General features: G+C 40.4%; 1 protein-coding gene across 1 annotated transcript; it reads right to left on the reverse strand.

The window, feature by feature from the left end:
- Window positions 1-540: 540 nt before the first annotated feature.
- On the reverse strand, window positions 541-17,886 carry LOC138718642 (uncharacterized). Its single transcript, XM_069853142.1, has 2 exons — window positions 17,745-17,886; window positions 541-2,365 (listed from the first exon to the last, which is right to left on the reverse strand). Exons 1-2 carry the CDS (start codon window positions 17,784-17,786, stop codon window positions 1,352-1,354), a joined length of 1,056 nt encoding a protein of 351 aa, XP_069709243.1. The 5' UTR covers window positions 17,787-17,886; the 3' UTR covers window positions 541-1,351.
- Between the last annotated feature and the right edge of the window lie 7,391 nt (window positions 17,887-25,277).

Genomic DNA, 25,277 nt, shown 5'->3' on the forward strand with positions numbered 1-25,277 from the left:
ATAATCTGATAAGCAAAAAAGACCTTTACTATAAAACAAATCAAGAAAGCAAACAAATAAAGTACCAGAAGACAGTGGACATCCTAAATTTTGGTGTAAAACTATTTGCAAGGCAGATCTCATTACATTTTAACCTTATTAATAATATTTGTGCTGTGGTAGCATCACTGGTAAATTGTCATAATAGCTGTTTAGAAAAATCTACAAAATAATTTTTACTCCCTAAAGAGATTCCTGGGACTATGTTGAGACTGTGCATGCTTGGTTTATTTCTTTTTGTATATAAAAATAATATTCAGTCTCCAAAAGATGACAATCATCTTAAAAAGTGGCAAAAGGTGAACAGGTAAAAAGTACCTTTTGCAACAAGCCAATGAAAATCTAAGCATTAGCTGTTTCTCCCTGTACCGAGAAACTAGGAAATATAAACAGAAGCACATCTGAAGAAATCAAGGAGAAGCAGTCATTGAACTCTTTCCTTCTGAAGGATTCAGTGAATATCTTAACACTAGCTGTAAGAAAATGAAGAAGAATCAGTGAAAAGTGAAAAGTTACTTTTATTGCACATTTTTGCACTACATAGTTCTGTTAGTAGTCCTGCAAGTGGACAACTGAAAAGATAGACAATACAATATAAGAAAACAGAGGTTGGAGGACATTACAGATCCTCTGATCCTTGTCATGTCTGAATGAAGGATTAACACTTCTGAAATCATCCTTGGCAGGTGTTTGTCTAATGTATTATTTAAAATTTCAATGACAGATATTCTCATCTCTGTAAACAGCATTCTTCAGTGGCTTTTGTCCTTAAAAGTATTTCTCCTTTTCTGACTTAAATGTATCTTGCTAAATCTTAAGCTAATTATTTTTGTTCAGCCAAAAATAGGAAGAGCATCTCAGTCTTGTCTTTCTGAAACAAGCTTTCCCCAGCTGAAAGTGGGAGGGCTGTATTCTCAGGAGTAAATGATATTATTTCTTTCATGTCTTGCCCCAGACACAGTATTTTCTAGGTTCTTGTTTTTCTCTTGGCCCCTCCACCCACACCACATTCAGATTTTTCCTTCGTGGTCTACATGTGTCTTAAAACGTTGTACACCATGCTGGACCCAGAACTGCAGCTGAGGCCTTTCTCTGGTTGAGCAGAGTAAGAGGATATATGCCCTATGACCCACTTGTCTGAACATCTTAGAAATGACAGAGGTGTTCAACAATATTAAGTTATTTTCACTTTATCGTCTAATAATATCTCCAGACATTCTTCTGAAGGCTTCTATATAAGTGGGCGGTCTAAAACATTTTACTGGGTAGCTGCTGTGTCCAAATCTCCTGTGCATTACATGGTGTGTGATATTCAGTCTTCATCCACCTGGATGATGTCTCCCAAGGCCATCCTTCGAATAGACTGCCTCCGCACAAACAAGGCTTCATCCATTTCACCCTGCTTTGCTCCTCGTTCCTTCTGCTTTTTGGCCACATTTTCAATGAGCTTGCTTGCATCACTAAGTGTTTTTTGTGTTCGTTGACCTGCAGATTTCTGCTTGCCTTCTCCCACACTTGGATCTGTGACCTTTAAGGGTTTGGCTTTCCCATGATCTTCCTGCTGCTCTTTCATGTGTTTTATTCTGAATCGGCGCCGAGAAACATTCTGGCAAGGATCAGAGATGTTATCATGGCTGTTAGACTCTTCGTGCTCATCAGATACCTGGAGAATAGGGATTAATGGCTTACAGATTGTCTTGGGAGCCTCTTCCACTCCCGGTTGTTTACTCAACTTAGAGGTTGTCTCTGGAGGCAAAATAATTTGAATTTCTCCCAAGGGTTTGCTGCTTTTAGGGGGTAGGGAGTCATCTTTATTCTCCAGAGCAGCCTCCTCACTCAGCTTTTTCTTTTGAAGGTTTTCCATCTCCCCCTGAGCCAGGTTCTTTACCCTTTTCACATGGGGTTCATTGCGGAAGGAGTTGATAACCATAAGCTTCTGAGCAGCCATTTGGGCTTCTCTCTGGATGCTCATAATCTTTTTGAGCTGGGCTTCTTTTACTTCCACAGGGATCTCCAGAGGGGCCAGCTTCACCGGCCTCTTCAGAGTGATATTCTCTGTGCTGCAAAACTCATTTGCACGATGCAGGCTGGGAGACAAAGCCCCCTCTTTTTTCACCTTTTCTGGCCACAATTTTTTGTCTCCCTGGGGTACCCTTTTCTCTGAAATCCTTGGAGAAGGAGGATGGAAACCAAGGCTTCTATGTTCGCTTCCTGGCTTCCCTCCAGGCAAGATGAGAATGGGATTCTTCTCAGCCTGCAGGTTCACAATGGTGACTTCACTGACACTACAGTTATACTTGGGCTTTTCTTCAGCCATTGGGACACCCTTAAAGAAAACAAGCAAATGTAGGGATCATTATCATACATTGTATTAACCATCACTGCTAGGCTTTTACATGATGTTTAGGAGTTAGACAAGAGTGAAAGCTCGGTGTCCCTTGAAGTGTGCTCCTCATAACCATAAATCCTAAGCACTGTGCTCCCTATTTTGACTTACCTCAGCCTAAAGTAAAATAAAGGGCAAATATAGTATCTACAACTGGAGACTAATGTAAGTAAGACTTATCTAAATAAACCTGACAACTGAGGGATCAGAGTTTGTCTCCTGCTTGACTGTCACTGAAGTATCTTAAACAACATCACCATTCTTTCTACTTCTCTGTCCCAAATATTGAATGTCTGTTCTAAGTAGTGAGCAGTACCAGACTGCATGCTGCAGTCACTAATTAAAATGGAAATCAGGACCTCCACAACACATGGAAAATATCAGAGAATTTTTGTTAGCCTGAGGAAGCTCATAGTTGAGGATCATAGAATCACGGAATCATAGAATGGTTTGAGTTGGAAGGGACCTTAAAGATCATTTAATTCCAACCCCCTTGCAAACTTGTTCCCTGCGCAACTTGTTCCAGTGCCTCATCATTCTCATCATGAAGAAATTCCTCCTTATGTCTAGTCTAAATATGGACCATTCCAATTTATAGCCATTCCTCCAAGTCCTATCACTCCATGTCTTTATAAAAAGTCCCTCCCCAGCTTTCTTGTAAACCCCCTTCAGGTACTGGAAGGTCACTATAAGGTCTCCCTGAAGCCTTCTTTTCTCCAGGTTGAACAATCCCAAGTCTCTCAGCCTGTCCTTGTATGGGAGGTGCTCCAGCCCTCTGATCATCTTTATGGCCTCCTCTGGACCTCCTCCAACAGCTCCATATCCTTCTTATGTTGAGGATTCCAGAACTGGGCACAATACTGCAGGTGAGGTCTCACAAGAGAGGAATAGAGGGGCAGAATCACCTCCCTTGACCTGCTGGCCACACTTGCTTTGATGCAGCCCAGGATATGGTTGGCTTTCTGGGCTGCAAGTGCACATTGCTGGCTCATGTCGAGCTTCTTATCAACCAGCACCCCCAAGTCCTTCCCTGCAGGGCTTCTCTCAATCACACCATCCCCCATCTTGTATTGAAACTGTGGATTACCCCAGCCCAGGTGTAGGACCTTGCACTTGGCCTTGTTGAACCTCCTGAGGTTCACACAGGTCCACTTCTCCAGGTTGTCCAGGATCAGGTGTGGGTTCTTCCCTTTCTCCTCTGACATGCTGTGTGATGGGCATTTCTGATAAGGCTGATCATCCAGTTCACTCTTGTGCATATACTGACATGTGCTTTATAGGGCAGGGCAAGTATCTTCCTTTCCACCAAAAATTCTACCTAATTTCACAAGGTGCTTTTCCATGAGTGATAGACAATTAAACCAATGATGGTTTTGCTTGTGTGAATAGAAAATACCCTTAAATGGGCCTAGGTGATGCTCAGGATACTGTGGATAGTTCCAAAAGCAATACTAAATAAAGGAACTTCTAAATAGCAGATGTTGCAATCCTGGATTTCATTTATTGCCATTGTTCTGAGGAATTTTGTGAAAAGCTCCTTAATTTCATTATTAATATAAACATCTCATTTTAAACAGGGTTTTTCGGTTCAACTTTCTGATGCTGTGTAGACAATGATGGGCTCATGGGTGGCATCAGAAGATGGGCTTTGTCCATGCTTCTGCCCTGATGAGTCCTCTTCACTAAGGTCTCCTTTTCATTCCCTCTCTTTGTTTCTTGTACAGACTATATATTTTATGGGATAGTCAAGAGCAACATTATTGACTGTATCTTAGACTTCTAGACCTTATTATCATAAAGATATTTTCTTAAATGGTAGTATAAATGTATTTTCCCTCTGATGAACAGAGAACATGAGCTATTTACTTAACAGTTCTTCTCATCTCATTTAATTAAATCTGCATTGATAATTCCTGCTCACTGATATTACTGGGATTATTTTTTTAAGTACCCAAGCTTTGTATAATTGTAAATAAAAATGATATTCCTCTTGGCTTTTCTGTATCTTACTATGTTCCCAGAAAACAATTAAGGCTGCCTAGCTCAATAATTGTAAAATGAAATAAAATAAATATAAACAAACCCTTGTCCTAAAATGCAGGCACATAAAGTAATGAGACAAAATGAAAACTCCAGTGCAAAGTGAGGTATAGAAGTGGAAAGGATGGAAAGGTAAACAATATAGTACCTATAGTTTATCATTTTTTAAAAGATCTTGATTGAAAAGCCTTTTAGCTGCCTTTAAAAAGTGATTACTCAGCTAAAACCTAGCCATCTACCCAAGTCTATAGAACAAGCTACCTAGACAATGCCACTTTCTCACTATGGCCACTCTCTTTTTTTCATGCTGGTCTCAGACAAGAGTGATTATGTGATTGAATCATTCTCTGCTGCATTCATTTGAGGAAAATTCAGCCAAGTTAAGAAGACTTGGAGAAATTTTACCCACCACCTAAATCCGATTGGAGTTGTAATGTTAATGCACTTAAACCCCATCCAAGGCTAATGTGCAAGATGAGCTGCATCCTCTGTTACCCTGCACACATTACTCAGTACCTTCTCAAAACGTCCATCTGCTATGTATATACTCCTACTTAAAATTTAATTAAGTAATTGGCCCAATCTTGTGTAGGTAATTGCTCTGTGCCCAAAATTCCCTTTGCAGTCAGTAAGAGACCCATAGAGAGAATGACTGCTTCAAGCTCTCTGGATCAAAGTATTATGATAGTGGTATTATCAAAGGGACCACTAGTCTTTATTTAGAAACCACAGCCTTCATGTAATTTACTTTTCTTCCCAGTCTGAGCTTGCTGATTCTTGTGATATAAACTATACAGCAACGGAAGGGCAGAGACAAGAAGAGTCACAGTTTGTTGTTTAACTAAATTTATTGCATGCACTGTAGCACAGTGGCAAATTAGCATAGAATGGCCTCAGGTCTAGGAAACCTGATGCCCCCCATACACAGGAATCCAATGACCCTTGTCTCAGTGCACAGACTGGATGATCCTCAGAGAGAGATGCTTCTGCTATTTTTATTTCACTTTGATTTCAGGTGTCTGTTCACTGCAAGGGAATAAATGCTTGATTTATAGGCAGAAAGTGAGATTTGCAAAGTCTTAGAGAAATCTGATGCTGTTTTGATGACTAAGTCAAGAGAAGGAATTGAGCTGAGGTTCTTTTCCAGCCTTGGTCCTCAGCCTCTGCCATTCTACAATGTATGAAAACAGGTAGATTTAAAGCATCTTCAGTAATCCTGCAGTTTTCTCTTGGTATGTACAGGGCAGAAATAGGGAACAGCAAAATGAGGAAAGAATATTGTAAGTGCATGGGATACAAGAAGATATCCTGACAATAAGCTGAACTTTGATCAGAAAGTCAGTCCATTAGTAGAAGGAAGCAGGAGGTTGTTGTGGCATCACAAAGTTCTGCAGAGCTTAAGATCCAAAGCTCTGTTTTATGCATATCTGTTGCCTGTATGGCACCAAAGTGCTCCCTCATCTCAGTCTTATTGTGAACATCACCACAAGGCAGCAATACTGAGATTATAGTATACATAGTTATAGATACATCATCATTGAAAGGAATCCTTTAAAGATCTCTACTTCCTTTAAAAATCTCTGTTTTCTTAGTCACAGTTGTGAAGTTTCCTCTCTCTGCTCAATGAAACCACATTTATAGTACATTACATAAAAAAAAAAACCTAAACAAACCCCAACCCTAAATCCCAAGATCTTCCTACATAAGGAAAAGCTTTAATCTCATTGCCATAGGATAATCCGCAGTGATAAGCAGATGTTACGTAACTCTGATGCTTCTCTTTCCCATCATCACATGTATCAACTGATTGCTGTGGTTCAAAGGGGAGGACATAAATATCTAAGAAAGGAAGTTCACAGATCAAATCCTCCAGCTTATCTGGTTGAAAGCTTGTCCCCAGAGAGGAGGTTTTTGAGTTCAATTCCAAAATAAACACCAAGCCTTCAGTGTGCCTTAATTCTCAGTGTGATGACTGAAGCTCTGCTACTGAAAAGCCCTTTGGCACGTGGAGATCCATTACACATGCTGTCATTCAGCAGAGTAGAGAAACGATTCACTTTAAACATCTAGGAATGAATAGCTTTGCTTCCACTGCAGATTCTGCAGTAAATAGTTCAGGTCACTGTGAATGGACAATGTATCAAACAGAGCCAGCACCCCAATAACTCCCAGAAAACCTTAATATCCAGCCCCACAGTACTCTGTCTGCTTTTGTCAGCTTGCGTAATGGTCACACCTTTAAAGTCAGAGACTTCCTTTGCTATACCAGAAAAAAATTAACAAACCAGTGTAGTCTGTGAGCCAGTGGGTTCTAGGCAGTCAGATGGTCCATCAGACTAGTGAAGCTAAAACGTAATAGTGTCTGTAATCAGCAGCACTGAAGGCAGCGTTAACATCAAACCTAGCTGTCCTTGATTCCAAAACAACCAGATACCAAGGTAGAGTAAGTGGGGAGACATCACTCAACTCTCTGCTGAGTCTTCTCAGTGCAGGATCCAGAGATCATGTACCATTCTGCCACAACTGCCTTTATACTGCACTACTTGGTATCTTAAAGCAACAATGATAGCAAGAAGAGTTTCAAAACACAGCAAAGACAGTGGACTGGTCCGGACACTGGCCCAGTGTCAAGGAACCCACTTCACATTCCTTTTTGACCACAAGCTGCACACATATGGCAGGGAAGAAATTTTGTTCCTCTGTGACTGTGTTTTCCACCTGTAAACTTGTGCTGATTCCTCCTTTTCCTAACCCATAGGAGCATTTTGGATGTAAGTATACATGGAGAACAAGCCTTACAAAGAGGAGCTGAGGGAACTGGTGTTGTTTAGCCTTGAGAAGAGGAGGCTCAGGGAAGACCTTATTGCTCTCTACAACTACCTGAAAGGAGGTTGTAGAGAGGAGGGTGCTGGCCTCTTCTCCCAAGTGACAGGGAACAGGACAAGAGGGAATGGCCTCAAGCTCTGCCAGGGGAGGTTCAGGCTGCACAACAGAAAAAAAAGTTTCACAGAAAGGGTCATTGAGCACTGGAACAGGCTGTCCAAGGAGGTGGTTGAGTCACCATCCCTGGAGGTATTTAAAAGATGGGTGGATGAGGTGCTGAGGGACATGGTTTAGTGGCAGATAGGAGTGGTTGGACTTGATGATTCAAGAGGTCTTTTCCAGCATGGTGATTCTATGATTCTATACTAGAGAGTATAAGTTACTTAGCAACAGGTGAAATGGAGCTATGCTCATTTGCAAAATAAGTTAAGTTCCAGATAACAATTTTCAGAAAACAAATGCTCTACAGAAGGTGGTGGTACCTGTTGAATAATCAAAGACGGAGGCGTGAAAAAATGTGTAATCACTTGAAAATTATGCCAAGTAATGTTAAGCATGTATGTAATGTTTTTCTCAATGCTGCCCTCTCAATGCTGCCCTGCCAATTTCTTCATACTCTGTAGGATTTTACAGATCCTTAGTAGGAGCCGTGCTTTGTAGAGGACTTGTTTTTAAATTATGTGTTTTATTTTGTAGGTGAGATAATGTTTTGGATGTGACTTAGTGTTTGCAAACATTAAACTAAAGGACTATTTTGTGAAAACATATTTAAAATATAGGGGTTTTGTGGAATCTTAAAAGGACTTACACCATATCATACAATTTTGCACACTCTTATTCCTAATGTTATCATTGCTTTAATTGCTTCTCCCGAGTCCAGTTTGAGTTTTAGGAAAGCTACAGCAGACCTGCCCTTTCAGGCATATCCAATTTGCTAATTGTAGAGTCTCCAGACTTCTCCCATGACTACCAAGCTTTACTGCACAAGGTAATTCTTGGGAAGCTTCTTATAGGGATTTACAATATTGCAGGAAAGAAGGGAATTTGCAGAACTCCAGTCCTGGACTTCTTGACACTTTATGATGACAGGTAAGCCATGTAAGATAACCTTTCGACTTCCACGTCTAAATAGGGACACCATTCCTTATTTAGACCAAACCAAAGATTTGTAAAATATAAGCAACTAATATTAGCCTTCTAAACCCAGATTCAAGGTAGAAATAAGTGACTTGTTTTTCAACAGTGGCTCTGATTTTGCAATAGTTAAATTCAGCCAACATATTTAAGGATCCAAATCACAATTCAAGATTCCATCTTCAACTTCAAAAACCTTATTCTCAGCTGTCAGAATAAGGAGATTGATTTCCCAAAGTCCTGAACAACTTCAGATCCTAGCTATCTCAACAAGACTGTGAGAAGTCAAGATCTGCATCTGCAATTGGACCCATGCTATCCAGACCTCTCAGTATGTGGACTGGAACGTGTATGCATGTGTGACATTATAACATTAACCTAAATCTTCTCACTGTTGTGAGTGGAGTGATGCTCAAATGAAAAATGCAGCATCCCCTACTAACTACCAACTCCTGCTTACATTACATGCCTCCAGCATGAGCAGAATTTGAAGAGACAAAGAGATTGAGCTCTCCTCTTGCCATTTTTTCTTAATTTAGAGCTTGGCACTATAAAATCCAGAGAGATGGAGCTATCTGCTACAGTGGAAACTCATGTCTAGGAATTAATTTGGTACCCTGCACTATCCCACTGATAACAGAGGCCAGCACCTTGAAGGCAGTGAGAGCAACTCTGCAATCATTCAATCTGCCTGTTCTGTGGATGCCACTCATCCATTGTACTCAGAAATACCCAGGGAGACAAGGACCTTTTTTCAGCTCTCCCTTGCAATATTTCATTCAGAATGGAAGAATGAGCATCCCTGTCTTCTGGAAAGGAGATGTCAGCAGTGCCTTATTTTTTATTAAAACATATAGGCTCTCTTAGAAGAGAGACCCTCAAGCCCTTGTATCCCATCCCTCCACAGCACTGGGGTTATTATTCCTAAGACAGAATTGTTCCTTTGTTTTATTAGACCAGTTTGGCCAGAAGTGAAAAACTGGCAGGACTACACAGACTGGTAGTAAGGGCACATTTTGTGGTGCCATTTGACAATGACAACTGAATATTAAGAGGCTCCAGTACTAAAATTTTCCTGAATGTCCAGATACAAGGCTAAAAGCTCCTCTATCACTTTCATACACCTTGCTGGAATGCATTTTCATCTTCACACCTCCAACAGAAAGGATTGAAGTTGTTTCTAGCCCAGGTGTGTCTCATGTTTTAGTTCGCAAATGCTCCCAATGGGTTGCTTCAGGTGTAATCTCATCAGGCTGGAGGCTTTGGGAAGGCATTTGTGAGGAGCCAGCTCTGCTATTTTCAGTTATAGAGTTCAGTCTGAGCTGCATGTCTAGGGCACCCTCAACAGAAATGAAGAATGACCAGTTCGTGCTCTCTGAAAATAGATGCTTCAGACAGCACTTCAGATAGTGGGGTGACTCACCTTCCAGGAGAACCTGTCCCATTTCAATGACTTTTTGGCTTCAGTAGCTAAAGGTAAAGGAGGGAAACTCAGACAAGGAAGCCAGCAGTTGACCAGAGCCTGCGAAGGAGATTCCATCTCTCTGACAGCTGGGATGAGCCCTGAATATTTGTTCTACTCTTTGTGATAATTTCCTTACCCACATTCTATGGCTACTACTCACTTTATACTATCACTACACAAATATATTTTTCAGATGTTCCTATTAAGCTGTAGGAGGATGTAGTGTTATACCAGTATTGATGTTAAAGAAGAATTACCTGCTAGTCCTGCTAATCCACTGATGCTTTGACAGCAGGTGTATTTCAAATAGAGCTTCTTTGTTAAAAATGATTAAACATGACCTGAAAGTCCACAGCTTTCTAATTCCCCGAAAACTTACCATTTCCTTGTTGAATGCTTTAGTGTTTAAGGCCAGAAGAGTCAATGACAGCCCATCCTCTGATCCAGTAATGACATGGATGTTGAACCATTTTGATGTCACTCCTTTTATCCTCAAGCCTATTATCTGACTCTTCTCTCTTTCGCTCTTCAAACAGAAGCTACTTTATAGAGCAGTGTGGTGGGCAGGTAGGGGATGTAGGAACTATTACTACTTTTTTCTATGGACTTGCTCCCCAGCTATAGACAAGTCACTGAACATCTCTATGCCTTGCAATTAATGGATGCCCTTTGGACATTTTGCTAAAATTTAGAGTCTGTTAGATCGGCTGGGCTGCTCGTGAAAAATCACTGTAACCTCTTCCAATCTAAATTTACCTCTAGCTTCAGCAGGACGCTGTTCAGTTTATTCCATTCCACCCAATGGCCCTAAAGTTGTGAGCTATTATGCTCTGCTCTGGGAAGGGCTACATTTCAATGACATGTGGATTCCTGCACCATTTGGAGACCGCTGCAGGACCTTCCAGATGGTAGGCAGAATACATTAATCTATGTCATGAAAATTTAATTCATGTGAAGGTAATAAATTGTTTATATATAAAATAAGCAGGACTAATACATTAGCATTCAGAGCTGAATCTCACCAGGATACAGGCACACACAGCTCACAGTGAACTAGGCTTTTTAGCTGTTGTAACAAGAATCAATTGAACAGAATTATTAAGTGCAGATACTCTGTATTTAGATAGAATATGTCAACACACTAGCTACTGCACTGTTAAAACAACCCACCCCTCTCCATAGTAAATTTAGCTCAAGAAACCACTCATGATTTAAGAGAGAAAACGCATAATAATGGGAGAGCATGTAACAGCATGGGCTTGCTGCTACATTTGCATTGACATCAGAACAAACAAGATTAAATGAAGGGAAGCACAGCTACAGAAATCTGACCTTAAACACAGCCCCAGATTTACAGATATTGCCAAAATCTCAGCTGTAGCTCCACCTGGTTTGCTGACGTAGCTTCAGAGATAATGTCTTCAAGAAGCAGCTGAAGATCCCTGTAGCAGCTGGCACAGTGAGCGCTTTGCACACTGTTGAGCAAAGGGCGTATATTGCCATGGAGAGGCATCAGGACGGGGCAGAAAGAATCCCACTGGCATGGTCCTCCAGAAGGAAAAATTGAGACTACCAGAATTTGCAGCTGCCTTATAGCTGCTATAAGCTCTGCTGGGGCTGCTTTGGCCTCTGCATAGTCCAAAATTTGCAAAAAGATGAAAAAAAAAATGATCTTATTATTCCAGACACTCACTGTCCTTCCCTTTGCCCAGTGCAACCTTGACACTTTTGAGATTCAGTCTTGGAAAGCCCAAGCCACATAGAGAGCCAGACCACTGGGAACAATGGTTAATGGCACCTTCAAAAAGCTAAGAACAATTGCAGCTAAAAATCTGTTACCATAGAAGCAAAGCCCATTCAAGTCCACCCATTCAAATAAAGCATGATTGCATGGTGACATTGCCAAAATCTGTATCACTGTTCATTGAGCAAAAATGGAAAAAAATATCCATAACCAAGGAAAAGAAGCCCAACAAAAACATAACCCTCTGGCAAGAGAACATCTCTTAAAAAACCTAAGCAATTTTTTCCCATTCATTGTGACTTTACAAAAGCAAATTAACATGTTTCCTTTGACTTAAAGGATGGAATTACCTTCTGCACATCATCTAAATCTCTCAAAACCAGGCTGAATTGGGGTATAAATGACTTAATGACCTTACTGGGTCTGACTGCTCTCACCATTATTTCACTTTACAGTTATAATGCTATTAAACAGATTCCAGTTTGGGTCTTCAGGGTAAAGCACCTTTCGAAAGGTTTATCTAAAGACTCAAATGGAATCAACCACAATAGCAGCTTCAGACTACTTTCCCCATTTGAAGGAGACAATCTAAACACAAAGATACTTCATCTTTCATGTCTCTATACAGAGAAGTTGTTCTGGAATGGTTAAAGTATACTGGGAGAGCTTTGGCAGGCAAGTTACACTAATGCCTTCTCCAATATACTTGTCCCAGTTGAAGGAAAGTGGAGATTATCCGTAAACTACTGAGAATTAAATTCTTATCCCATTTCTTGCTCATGGTATCTCTATCTAGCTACAGCCAGCTGGACAAATTAGTGTTTACTGCAGCTTAGAGCCTATATTATAACCAGGTAGGTTCCATGGGGCGGGGGGGAAGTGTAATAATAAAACTTAGCCAAATAACTGCATTATACCCAGGACTCCTGTTATGCTCCAAGTAGCATGTCAAGGACTGTGCTATGAGTCGCTAAAAACCCTTTCAAAATTTTGGCCCTGTGGCAGACAGAGTTCATGGGGACTTACTGCTTTTCTGCTCTTGTTTCAGGCTCAATATTCAGCCAAAATTTTTGTGAAGGGCAGGAGCTTTCGAGAGCCTCTTGGATCGCTTTCTGATCCTATCATGAGGAAAGGTGATTTTTTTTGGTTTTGTTTTGGGGATTTTTTTTCCCGATGCAGCTTTATAGGTGCAAATAACTCTGAAGAGGTATTTGGCTTTGATTTTGGTGGATTTGTAAAAAGAACACATCTCTAATCAGATTGCATCAAACAATTTTCCCCCATCCTTAAGGAGGCCAAGGAGCTAAGCTGCATTCTGCTACCTAGCTTATTACTGAAATGTCATTGAAGACTTGATAGATCCTTCACTGCTTTTCTTCTCATTGACACATAGGACAAAAATGCTGGGTTTGTATTGATTGCAACGAGTCCCACTTTGAAATCTTAGAATACTCATCTCATGCAGAACTTGCTGTTCATGACCACATGGACCACTCGTAGTGATCCAGAGGCACTTAATGTACCATTGAATGTTCGTATAGCAGCATTTTTAAATCTGTAATTATGAGGTATGAGATCTTATCACTTTTAGAGTTACTTGAGCATGTTCTAGTCCAAGAGTTGTTGTTTTGATTCAACTTTTATCAGATGACTCTACTTAATCTGGAAATCCAACTAAGCTCTTTGCTTCACTCTGGCTCTGTGCTCAACTCTTGGACAAAGGACAACCAATGTCCCAGACAAAACCTCATTGCAACTACAGCACTGGCTCCACTCACTCTTGATTTACAAAGAAACATATAGAGTTACTGGAATAAGGAGCACTTCTTCTATCAATCTACATCTACATTTTTGTATATTAGTGTCATTACACTAATTCTTCCAAGGAATGCTCCTCCAGATAAGCTGCTTTCCATCAAATCCACAAGGATCCCGGTGAGCAAGTAGACATGGAGGTAGTTCCAACTCTTCTCTAGAGCATAGTCTAAAGCTAGAGCTAAGATGACACAGCCTTCTCCAGTATGGTCCATACCATCAGTCAGGTTCATTGTATTGTCCATGTGGTTTGAAGACCCTTCTGAAAAAAGTTTTCTGCCCTTGGGACTATAGTGCTGCACTCAGAAATTCAGCTCTTGGGGGGAATCTGCCTGCTACCTTTGGTGGGTGGAGAGGACCACAACAAGGAAATCTTCATTATCATCAGCAGTTAGAAGTATATGCTGCAACACAGAGGTACACCCTGGGAAATCCTTCCAGACCCTGGAATGCCTTATTCCTGCACCTTTGATGACCAATGATGATAGTGCCCTTGCTTTTGACAGAGGCAGAATCAAGATGGGGTGTTCCAAATTCACCAGGACAATTTTCCGAATTGCATCTAATCTTCACCCAATATTATGTGTGGCTGAAGAGAAATGAAGGGAGTCTTCTGATGAAAACTCCACCAAATACCATTTAGCACCTCCCAGTGCTCTTCTCTGTGAGACTCTTCTACTCTATAAACTCATATTCTGTCAGAGATCTAGACCAAATTTTTCAAAATCTTCTACCAAACAGCATTATTCCTTTTTTTTCCACACCTAAAAGGGAAAATTGTGAAGGTGTGAAGGTTGAACTTTCCTAAACTGCTGACTGTTGGTGTTCCATGGTACTTTCTTCTGACATGCATAACACTATTTCTAGCAATGCTGCAAAGCATGTTTTGTAGTCATCTTCAGCTTACTAAGTGATCCAGCTGAAGAAAGCACAATAGCCTAATCTCTTTGTCCTCTTTATTTTTTTGTAATTCCACATGCAATTACTCTCCGTTCTCTTTATCATGTGTTTTCAGCCTCCAAACCATATCCCTCTAGGGCATTATGTATGCCCCTTAGATGAGGATCCAGTGTAAACACCTATACAGGTGAGTCACTACATACATGCAAACAGTACCATCAACCTTTTTTTACAAGCTGAGAAAGGTGAATATTAAACCAAAAATATTTCTAAATTAAATGCCATGCCTCAAATTCAAACATTAGTGGAGTCGTGCCTCCTCCTGTTCTCCTGGAAAAACACTGAGTTTTCCTCATTAAGTAGAATTAGACCATTAGTTTCAGTAGAATGATCCTCTTGGCTCTGTTAAAAGTATCTCTGCATATATCAACAGTTTTATATTCAGCATAAAAAGACTCACCAATTACAGCTCAAAGACTCCAGACTACCTAGACGCTTCCTATTAGCACCTCTTAGCTCTTTATCTTGCTCTTAGGTTTTGGACCTTGTGTTCACCTCCTCAGAACTGAGGCTCCTCTTGCACTGTCTCACCACATCTTCTGCTACTGATCCTTGCAATTCACTCATGAAGGAAGCAATTTCTCCCGGAAAGACTTCAAATGACTTTTTTTTCCTCTGATGAGAGGTATACAGAAAGCTACTGAAGCCATCAGGTTGGCATGTCTTGACACACACACACATAGTCTGTGTGGCCATGTTTCTTATTCCAGTTCACCATCCTACTATCTTATCTAGTCAAGGTGCTTGGAAAGGCAAATCCTATCAGAGTGTAATATAAGTTAAAGCTATTAGTACGTAGCACTTTCTTAACAGGCCAGGGGACAGAAGAGGACCTCTCTAATTAGCTTCAGATTAATTTTCTTTTCTTTCTTGTAGGCTTGAATAATAACTGAATATCAGCTCCTCCAGATGTCTTTAGATGCTATTAACATATCAAATAAGTAACCCAGAAATGTAGCTATTATAAAAGGGTGAATAAAAGTGAATTGACATTGCAGGGCATTGGCTGTGGAGGAGCAGTGTTTACTTGTTCCTCATCTCTAAGAACACCTTTAGGGGAAGGGGCCCACTCTGAACAGTCATGTACTGGCTGTCCTGCCTTTCAGTTTTCTTTCTACTGGAAAAACATAGCAGCATGGAGAAACCTAGAGTGAGTCAGGAAACCACATCATACCTGTAAAAAAGAGGCCTGACTGAAACAAGTTCTTTTTCCCAAGATTCTTTTCTGATGAAGTAGCAGAAAAGAGTGTCCTCCTGTTTCCTCCATGTCCCTGCACTGTATCTGTGGCTGAGTTGCTCAGTGGAGAAACTGTATGTAATAGTGAGAGGGAGAAATATTTTTGTGGATCCTGCCATTAATTGCCTTGAAAATCAGTCTCCTTAAAGGGTCTACTTCAGGTCTGAATTATTATTTGCTTTTCATCCTGGCCAAACCACCATACTGTTTACACATATAATTTGGCAGCTGGTTTGTATCTATGTTGCTCCTTGGATGACGTGATTGGTACCACATATGTCTTACTACCCTCTGTAAAGCCCCTTCTCAGGGTTGTTTTTAAGCATCTCTTTCACAGGAAGGGTTGGAGTAAGGATGAAGGGATCAAAAGAAATCAGAGAAGGCCGTGAGCATAATTTAAGATGATCTTTAGATGATCTCAGAGAAAGGAACTACACCTTATCTACTGGAAAATTGGATAAACTATACTGAACACATAGGGTTTTTAGTTCCTCTTTCTATATCATACTTAAGCTGGGCTTAAGTTACGCATGCTACTTGTTTTAAATAATGATAAATGAAGCCGTCTTGGTGCCCTGCAGACCATTTGGTCCAGTCCCTCAAGGCCGTTTACAAAAAAAAAAAAAGGGAATCAACCAAAGCAAATGCAAACCTAAGCACTGTTGGTGTGGTTCACATATTGAAAGTGGAACAACACACAGAATCACTCTCAGCATTGTAACTCAGATTTCTCACAGGCTTTTGTGTGCTTTTCCACTTTTATAGGATCAACATGGTGTGAAAGCTACACGATTAACACTGCTGAAACAAGAATAGAAATGCCAGCACTTTTCCCATTTCTCCATCAGGTATTTGAAGTGCTTTCCTCATTTGGAAAACTACCCAGAAGGAACCTAAGCTTACAAATTCCCTGTATCTAATACCCTTCTTGTGGGATTTCCTCCCTTAGCTGTGTCTTCATATTGTAGAAATAAGACTAGCATTCTCATCTGTTTCCTACCAACTTCCATTTTCAATTCTTGGATCCTGAAGATTGCCTTAAGCAAATTAGACAAATCAGGCTTAAAGTTCTCCTGAAAGCTTTCCCCAGTAGTGAGAATCTGATGGTGGTTGTTATTAGTATCTTGGCTTTATAACTACTTATGTGACTGCCTAAGCTGGTCTATTTTAGTAGTAGCAATTTGCTAATCTATCAGAAGATACTGGAGGTTTCAGTAGAGAAGACACGTCATGAAAAGCTATAAACATGTTTAACTTATAGAAAAATCCTATGAAACACAGTAATAAATTATACAGAATAGTTGGACTTCTATAATTTGTTATAAATGCGTAGAGTTTAGTAGAGGTCTCCTGCAATTTGCACCCTTCCCACAGGACTGAGTAGGAAGACTAGACATTGTTGAGGTTGAGGTGAAACACTTCCCTTCCATTTACAGCTGTAGGCCTCTTCCTCTAAAGCTTACACAAAGTGGTGCTTCAGAGAAAGATGCCAAAGACTAAACAACTGTATTGTGTAACGGTGGATGATCCCTGCAGGTGAAGAAATTTGTAGAGCCTAGACATTCAGCTTCTAGCTGTGTGAAATTGTCACCCTGCTCGTAATAACAAGAAAAAAAACTGAGATTGCATGTTTATCTGGCATCTTTTGCCAGCCTTAGTTTCAAATTTTACATGCTCCAAAGATCCCTTATTCCTGTTCACGACCCCTGTTAAATATCCTGAAATACATCTCTTCTGGAAAATTGTTCTGGTTTAGCCATTCTTTTAAATAGATGCTTCCATGAGGAGGAATTATCAGCCACAGTTTGCTCTGCAGTTCATTGTTTCTAGTCTCTCCATTGCCATTATTGTGGCAATCAAGTGCCTGTGAAATGCCCCAACTAGAAAATATCTTTTTAATTTGATTGCCTCCCAAGTTCAATCTTATTACTTATTAATAACCTCATTCCATCCATGATCTACATTGATCCCTCTTATCAGCACTGGCTCCTGCTCATTTCCTGCTTTCTTAGAGTAATGTTTCAACAGTAAACACTTCCAGCCATCTCTCTAAGCAGGACTCCAGTACAGTAAATAAGAAGCCCATACCTTCCATACTTACCAGACGGCCTGGCAGTTCTTGCTTTGCCCGTTGTTTTATCATCTCTGAGAAGCGTTTCCTCCTCCTGATGAGATCTATTTACACTGCAGTGTTCAAGTTCCTATGGCAGAGTATGAAGAGACCAGGTGCCTTGCTTGCTCAGGAAGACTGAAAGGCTTAGAAATCCTACAGACAGATAAGAAGTGGGAGATTAGGGCCAGCATTGCTGCAGTCATGTAGGGACTGAACAGATTCTATAAGCCAAAGAAAGCCAATGTGAATGTGTTGTATTATTCTTCCTTCTTTAAAGAGAGGAGTATTCTTACTTTAAGTACCCACCTTTAAAGAATCCCCCTCTTCCACTTATCTCATGCCCATCATGCACCTTTTTTATCCTTTCATTCTTTTTCCTTTTTTTTTCTGTGACCTGCTTGTCCTTCACCTCGTCATTGCTCTCTTTTCACTGGGGAACATCCTCCCAAAATCCTCAAATCATGCCTGCCCTGCAGTTAAGGTGCTGATTCTGAAAACAATGCCCTAACTTCTGTGTTTCATCATCTAAGAGGAAATTGTCTGAATTTCAGAAGAATCAGTGATGAAGTTTCTAGGTATATTGGGTTTCTGAAAGCCCCGTCATTTATATTACATCCTAATTCCAGTGCATGATGGAGTGCATGAATCTGAGGAAGGCTGGTAGCCTACAGGGAGGCGTGTAGAACATGAGGTGTTTCAAGCCATGTCAAGTCTTTGGTGTTACTCACTCAGATACACTATGTAGAATATATACACTTGTTGCCTAGAGTAGAAGAACTTTCATAAGATCATGCTGAAAATCCAGCAAGTTTTAGTCAAGTTTTGTCAGAAATTTTAACATTTCTAATTCTGGTCCATTGGCAGCAATTCTAGCTATCTGCCAAAAAGAGAACAAGGCAAAATGACTGTGCAATGAAAGCCAAGAGATAGCCTAGCCTACTAGATGTGAGAGATGACAACATTGCTGGTATGGGCTAAATTAGTTGAGTTAGCAAAGGTGTTGCAGGGAGAGTGGATTCTGTGACCAAATATCATACAACAGGATTAGGTGTCCTGGAGATGGAGTGAAATGCAGGGATAGGAGAACAGATTTATGCCATGTCTCCACTGTGACACCAGAACTGCTGTGTCCAGCAAAGGATGGCAACCTCCTAGTACCTGTCTTGCTTCAATTGCATCCTGGGAGCTATTTATTCCTGTCAGCAGCCCTTATGGAAGCACTGGTTGAAGTCATGATATATGTGTCCCTGTTAGCTGACAGCACTGATGAGCTGAGGTATGGAAGCCAGGGGAGCAACAAGTGCCTCTGAATAGCAGCAGATGAGCATTGACTTTCAGCAATAACCACATCCATCCAAACAATGGAGGACAACGTAGACAGGAACCTTAATATTCCTCAAATTATACCTCTACATAGGAGCTTACTTAACTGTATGTTCCTGTTGTCTGTATATCAATACAGGAAAAGTCAGAGTAATAATACTGTTGTTCGACATTGTATAGGATAAAGCAGGAATGAAAAATTCTCTGTTTAGGTAGCACAAATGATGCTGCCTTCCATCTCCCTTGCTGTTATGGACTGTATGTTTCTAACCCTTTAGGCTCTGTTTCTTTCTTGCCATCAAAATCTTGTGTTTTTATTTTTTTTTTTTTTTTTAGCCTGATTGAACTGGTTGGCTTGTGTTAGGCTTGGGAAACAGAATCCCAGGCCAGTCCTACCCCTATGGAGGAGTCAATGCTCCTGAAGGTTCCTGGGACTTTGCCCTCCCAGGAGGACCAGAATGACTCCCTACAGTACAAAGTAGGTTTTAACTTTCCCTATTACAAAAGTTCCTTCTAGTGATGGTTAATGGCTGGAAAGATCCAGCTGTTCAGGTGTGGCTTCAAAAAAGCAATAAAACCAAGAAATATGACTTTTCCAGGAAAATAAAATACTGCATTTGGCTGTAAACATGATGATTTGAGTTAAGCACAGCAGCATGGGAACTGGTATTTTAAAAGAGAGAGCTCTCTGCTACAGGATTTTCTATTTACTGTGCCAGGATCCTTTCCACAGATAACACACTCCATAGGACAAGTCCTTCAACCCCTGTGAAAATGGGCTATTGATTTATTTTTTCATTTAAAATTCTGTCCTTTTTCATCCCTGATGTGTTTTGCTGTTGTTTGTCTGAAGTCCACTGAGTTGCACCAAAGTGAATGAACAAGAGATACGTGCTTATAGTTTGGCAGGGAATTGCTGGGGCTGGGAGTTTTCAATGCCAAAAAGAAAGATGGAAATACTTAAGTAGTTTTTTTGTTCAATTGCTCTTTCTAATGAGAGCAGCTCTTGGGGTGAAGTAAGTCAGCATTATGTATTAATATTTAAAATCCGGCTAAATCAGAGCTTAGAGTGGACTTTCAGGATGGAAAGTCAAACAAAAATCTTTGATACATGTCAATATATCACCAAGGCCTTTTAGGAACTCAGCTTGTTTATATTAAGATGAATCTTTTTTAAAAATGCATTCTTAAAAAGTCTAAAAAGTATTGTGAAGACAGTAGTCAACATCTCTTAGGCAGTGCATAGGGTTACTGAATACCTGGCTCCTCTCAGCTATTTCAAAAAAATCGGCAACAGATCACTTCCCCAAGTACCATAAATGCAGTCTGCCTCTTGCACACTGTTGTATGCACACACATAGAGCAACAATAGCCCAGCCATATTTAAGACTGTCATGCCAATGCTCTGTTCTGTTTATACACCTGCTTTCAAAAACAAAATATTCAGAAATTGCCTTAGGCACAAGTGGGTATGGCTCACGAGAGATTATGTAGAGGAAAAAAGTGCTTTTGGAAGAGAAGTTAAAAAGCAAAAAAAAAAAAGGATTTAAGTTTTTCAAAAGCCAGAATATACACAATGTTTTTCTAAACTCTACAGGAAAAATAAAGGAATAGCAGAAGTCAAACTACACTAAAGAATGAAATTCAATGGAGATGGGGGTAATCGGCTTATGGGCTGCTTTCATACAATAAAATCATGCATAATTTTCAGATGCACCTTCGGATCTCACTGCCTTCAAACAATGTCCCTTATGTAAGCAGAAGCTCATAAGAGCAGACCCGTGCTGTTTTCTGCCTTCTGTTTACATCATTGTAGACATGACGGACAAATCCGATCAGATTCCTCTATTCTAATGAAAATGAGAAATAATTTCATCTGCATTTATTGTTCACAACATGCTAAATTACAAAGTAGTTTACTGTCTGTAGAAAAGAAGGCTAAACGACCTCTTGCATCTATGTACAATTATGTGAACAATTATGTTACATGCAACAATTTTGACTTTACATCCAGGAAGTTTTATGTGGGCTTTGTCTTCACTAACTGCTTGCACAAGGAAGGAAGACTAATTTTGTCCCTTTTAAAATTTCTGCTCCTCTCTAAACGTTGCTACAGTAGAAGTTAGGAAAGCAGATCTGAAGAAGAGAAGTGGAGCCAAGTGCATTCCCCTTTGCTTATATTCACACTTTTATGGTAGATAATAAACTAGACAAGGACTTAGATGGGAATATAAACAGTATGTCTCCACAGGAATATTTCTACTGGCTAGGACTGCATGCAATATATCCATGTACCCCAGAACAGATACATCAGTATCTCCCATACAGTGTCACTCCAGACTATTGCTTGGCTCACAACTCTCATATGTGAAGCCCAGTGAACTGGAAAAGCAGGAACCAGAATGCTAATCGGTGCCAGATTTATGATGGACTTTCAAGGTGCCACACTCAAAATCTAGCTATGGGCAAGAATGAAGCATACCTCACGTCAGTATTTTGAACTCAGGAACTGTTCACTCTGCACTGTAACTCTTTTTTATCACTGTAAACTAAAGCTGATTTAAAACAGACATAGGCCATAGTGCCCTGACTGCTAGATAAATGCTATCCTTGAAAAAGTATAAACTAAAACCAGCTCAGCTTAGGCTAGCCAAGTCAAGTCATCAGTCTGGACTGACTAAGCCTTGACTGTCGGGTCAACACAAAGCTTGTGTGCAGAATGTCAGTACAAAATGTCTTCCTAATATCTAATCTAAAACTACCCTCTTTCACCTTAAAACCCTGTCCTATCACTGCACTCCCTGATAAAAAGCCCCACCCACCCTGTCCCATCTTTCCCTTAGGCCCTCTTTTAAGTACTGGGAGGCTGCTATAAGGTCTCCATGGAGCCTTCTCTTCTCTAGGTTAAACAACCTCAACTCTCTCAGCCTGTCCTCATATAGGAGGTGCTCCAGCCCTCTGATCATCTTTGTGGCCCTCCCCTGGGCTCACTCTAATACAACCATGCCCTTCCTATCCTGGAGACTCCAGAACTGAACACAGCATTCCAGATGAGGTCTCAGGAGAGCAGAGGGGCATAATCACCTTCCTCGACCTGCCAGTCACACTTCCTTTGATGCATCTCAGGATACGGTTGGCAGAGCTACTGGGCTAAAAAGTCTCCCTGCTATACATATGTCAAGACTTGAATCCAAAACTCTCACTAAAATTCTCTAGAAAGAGACATTTCATGGGATGTTCCCACAGGCAAGTCCCAACCATCCACTAGGTCCTGACAATTCCCATCTCATGTATCAGTTCAGCTCTTGCACCAAATCTTCCCTAGGCTCATATGACAGGTGGTTGCTTCTCAGCTGCTCTCTTGCTACTTTTGTCTAATGGCTTAGTGAATAGCTCTCAGTCTCCAGATCAGCATGAGGATTTTAAAATTCTCCCACTTTCCAAGTGTCTTTCTGTACTCTTTATTTAATCACTGCTAAAGAACACCTCTAGCACCCTGGACTAATCACAAGTTTGGCAGTGCTCGACTTTGCCAGAATTTTATGCTTCATTGCCATCTTTTAGTGTTGATTTCAACTTCCTCTGTAACAGCCCTCCTCCACCTTGCAATTCAGTTCTATGGTTTGTCCTGCGTGTCTGTGTGTCAGCAAATGAAACCTTCTGCGTATTTCAAACCAAATAAAAGAGCACTTAACCTCATAATCTTCTTAACTAACTCCTCATTCTCTCTGTTTCTCTCTCACCCCAGTACTCCAGTCTCTGCATGAGTGCAGGCTACCAGGAAGCAGACACTGATTTTTCAGCAGTTGGTTTTGATTGTATTCACAGATTGAAAGTATCACACAGAAGAAGAGCTCCCAAAGTCTTAGAAAAAGAAAGCTCTCAGTGATGAAAAAGGTTAATTAAATATCACATACTTTGATCCACTACGTGCGTATGAATTGAAGATATGAAAAAATAATTTTTGTTTCTGAACATACTAAGTTTCCGATATTTGTCTTTAATTCATATTTAAGCACAGGCAAGATTTTAAAAAAAATGTATATTCCTAAGAGAGTATTCCTATAAAACCACACTGACAAACAAATAAAACCAAGCTAGTAATTTGGAAGCTTCCCTGGAATTTAGAGATGAAAATACCCAGAATCACAGAATAGCTGACCTTGGACAGGACCTCTAGAGGTCATTTTGTCCAGTGTCCCTGCTCCAAGCAGGATCAGCAGGAGCAGGTTGTTCAGGGCTGTGTCCATGTCCCTGCACTGTCTGACTCACAGCACAGCTCAGAGCTCCAGTTCATTGCTCAGGCTGATGAGCAATTTGGCCACAGAAATCCTTCCGTGCAACATTTCTTTGCATGACTTTCAAAGATGGCAATGCTAATATTTAATTTTGCAATATGTTTCTGAGTGGATGCATACAGACTATAAGAGGAGAGTCACCAGCCTTGTAAAACTCTGGATGCCTTTCTTATCTTTTGGTGTGGAGCATAACCTTACTGTTTCCCTCTCCAAAAGGACTGGCTGAGACCCTGCAAAGCCAAGAGCTTTCTGACACAATGTCCCTCTGGTGCTCCTCTGTTTGCTGTGACTTCCTTTGGTCTAATATTCCAGTTTGGTAACATAGCTCTTGATAGCTCCCTCCTTGCCCTAAAAGAAAGCTGTCATTTACAGTCTTACTGCCTGGAGGACTCTGATTCCTAGTGCAGATTGTATGATATAATCAGGAGATGGGCTGTCATATTTCTACAGTGCTACTTATAAATGGTATAGTGATGTCTCATTTAGATATGACAATTTCTTCTTCAGTGGGCTCACTGGACCACATCGCGTTCTGTGTTTCAATGAAGTGAAAGGTGGTAAAAATACTTTTGTAATTAGAAAGACAAGAACGTCTATGTTCTTATTAACTAATACTGCTAACAAGGACAAACACATGCTCACTTGTTCAAACTTTCTTCTGTTCTCTACAATTTACCAGTTTAGGCCACCCACAGTGCTGTTTGGTGGCAGCAAGTGCACACTGGAGAGCAGCTGAACCCTCATCCAAAGAATCTGAATACTTTGTCATAATGTTCACACTGAAACTACTTACTTACCCATCCTCTTTCAGACTTTGTGCATATACAGAAATTCTCTGGAACTGTATGAGCTAACACAAAAAAAAAACCCTATACTCCTCCAAATTCATTATTGCTGAGCAAACAACAGTTAAATCATGTAGATATTTTAGTTGTGAGAATACTTGAAGATTTATTACATGCCTAATATTTTGACCTCCAGATACTTTCCTCTTTCTTAGTACTTTCTTAAGCATATCTTCTGTGATGGCACTTATCTGCTAGAGACATTTCCCTAATATTTTGGGGAGGATTGGACTAACTGGACATCTGCCAGATACATCTGCTTCTACATCTGTCTGATCTTTAGCCAGATCTCAAACTCTAGCTGCTTATCAAAAGAAATAAACAAGCTTCTCCAAGTTCTGCAAGCAAAAGTGTGTTTATTCTGTTTAGTTGCACTGTGGTCCTGACAACTGGATGTCCATCTTCTTCATCAGCATCCTTCAATTCCACTAGAAGGGCTGGATTTGCCTCCAGGTAAATGTGGGACAGCATCTCTGTATGCACCACAAAAGACCTGAGAAATGCATTTCGTAGATATTTGCTTACTGGTATTAACTTCATCTAAAGCATGGCTGCTTTGTGCTTCTACAGCTTTACCTTGATGTGATTTTATTTCTAACTTGTTCTCTCCTTTGCCTGACCATAGCTTAAACAGATTTTTTGCTTATCTTTTCTCATGTTATTTATGTTCTTGGCCAGTCTACTTCTTTTTGGGTCTTCTCTGTTTCTACCAGCCTTAGTCCCCACATTTATGTCTCATAACTACTTGATTTTTTTGCATTGTTGATATAACAAGTCCAAGGTCTGATCCCTCACCAATGAGATGCTATTATTGGAACATGTGCAGTTTTCCGCATAGCTTTGCAGATGGTGTGTGTAGGCCAACAACTGATCCAGCTGTGGTCAAACAGAAAGAGCTCTTGGCATTTCCATCATTTTCCCCCTTCTGCCCCTGCCCTCTACTCTTTTAGTTCCAGCCAAATCTCTGCTGTCTCAGAGATGTATAAAACTCCCTTCCCAAACTTCCACATTTTCTGTACAAAGAAATGCACTCTATCTGTCTTTGACATTGAAGT

This window comes from Phaenicophaeus curvirostris, chromosome 3, assembly GCF_032191515.1.
Source record: "Phaenicophaeus curvirostris isolate KB17595 chromosome 3, BPBGC_Pcur_1.0, whole genome shotgun sequence".
Lineage (NCBI taxonomy): Eukaryota > Metazoa > Chordata > Aves > Cuculiformes > Cuculidae > Phaenicophaeus > Phaenicophaeus curvirostris.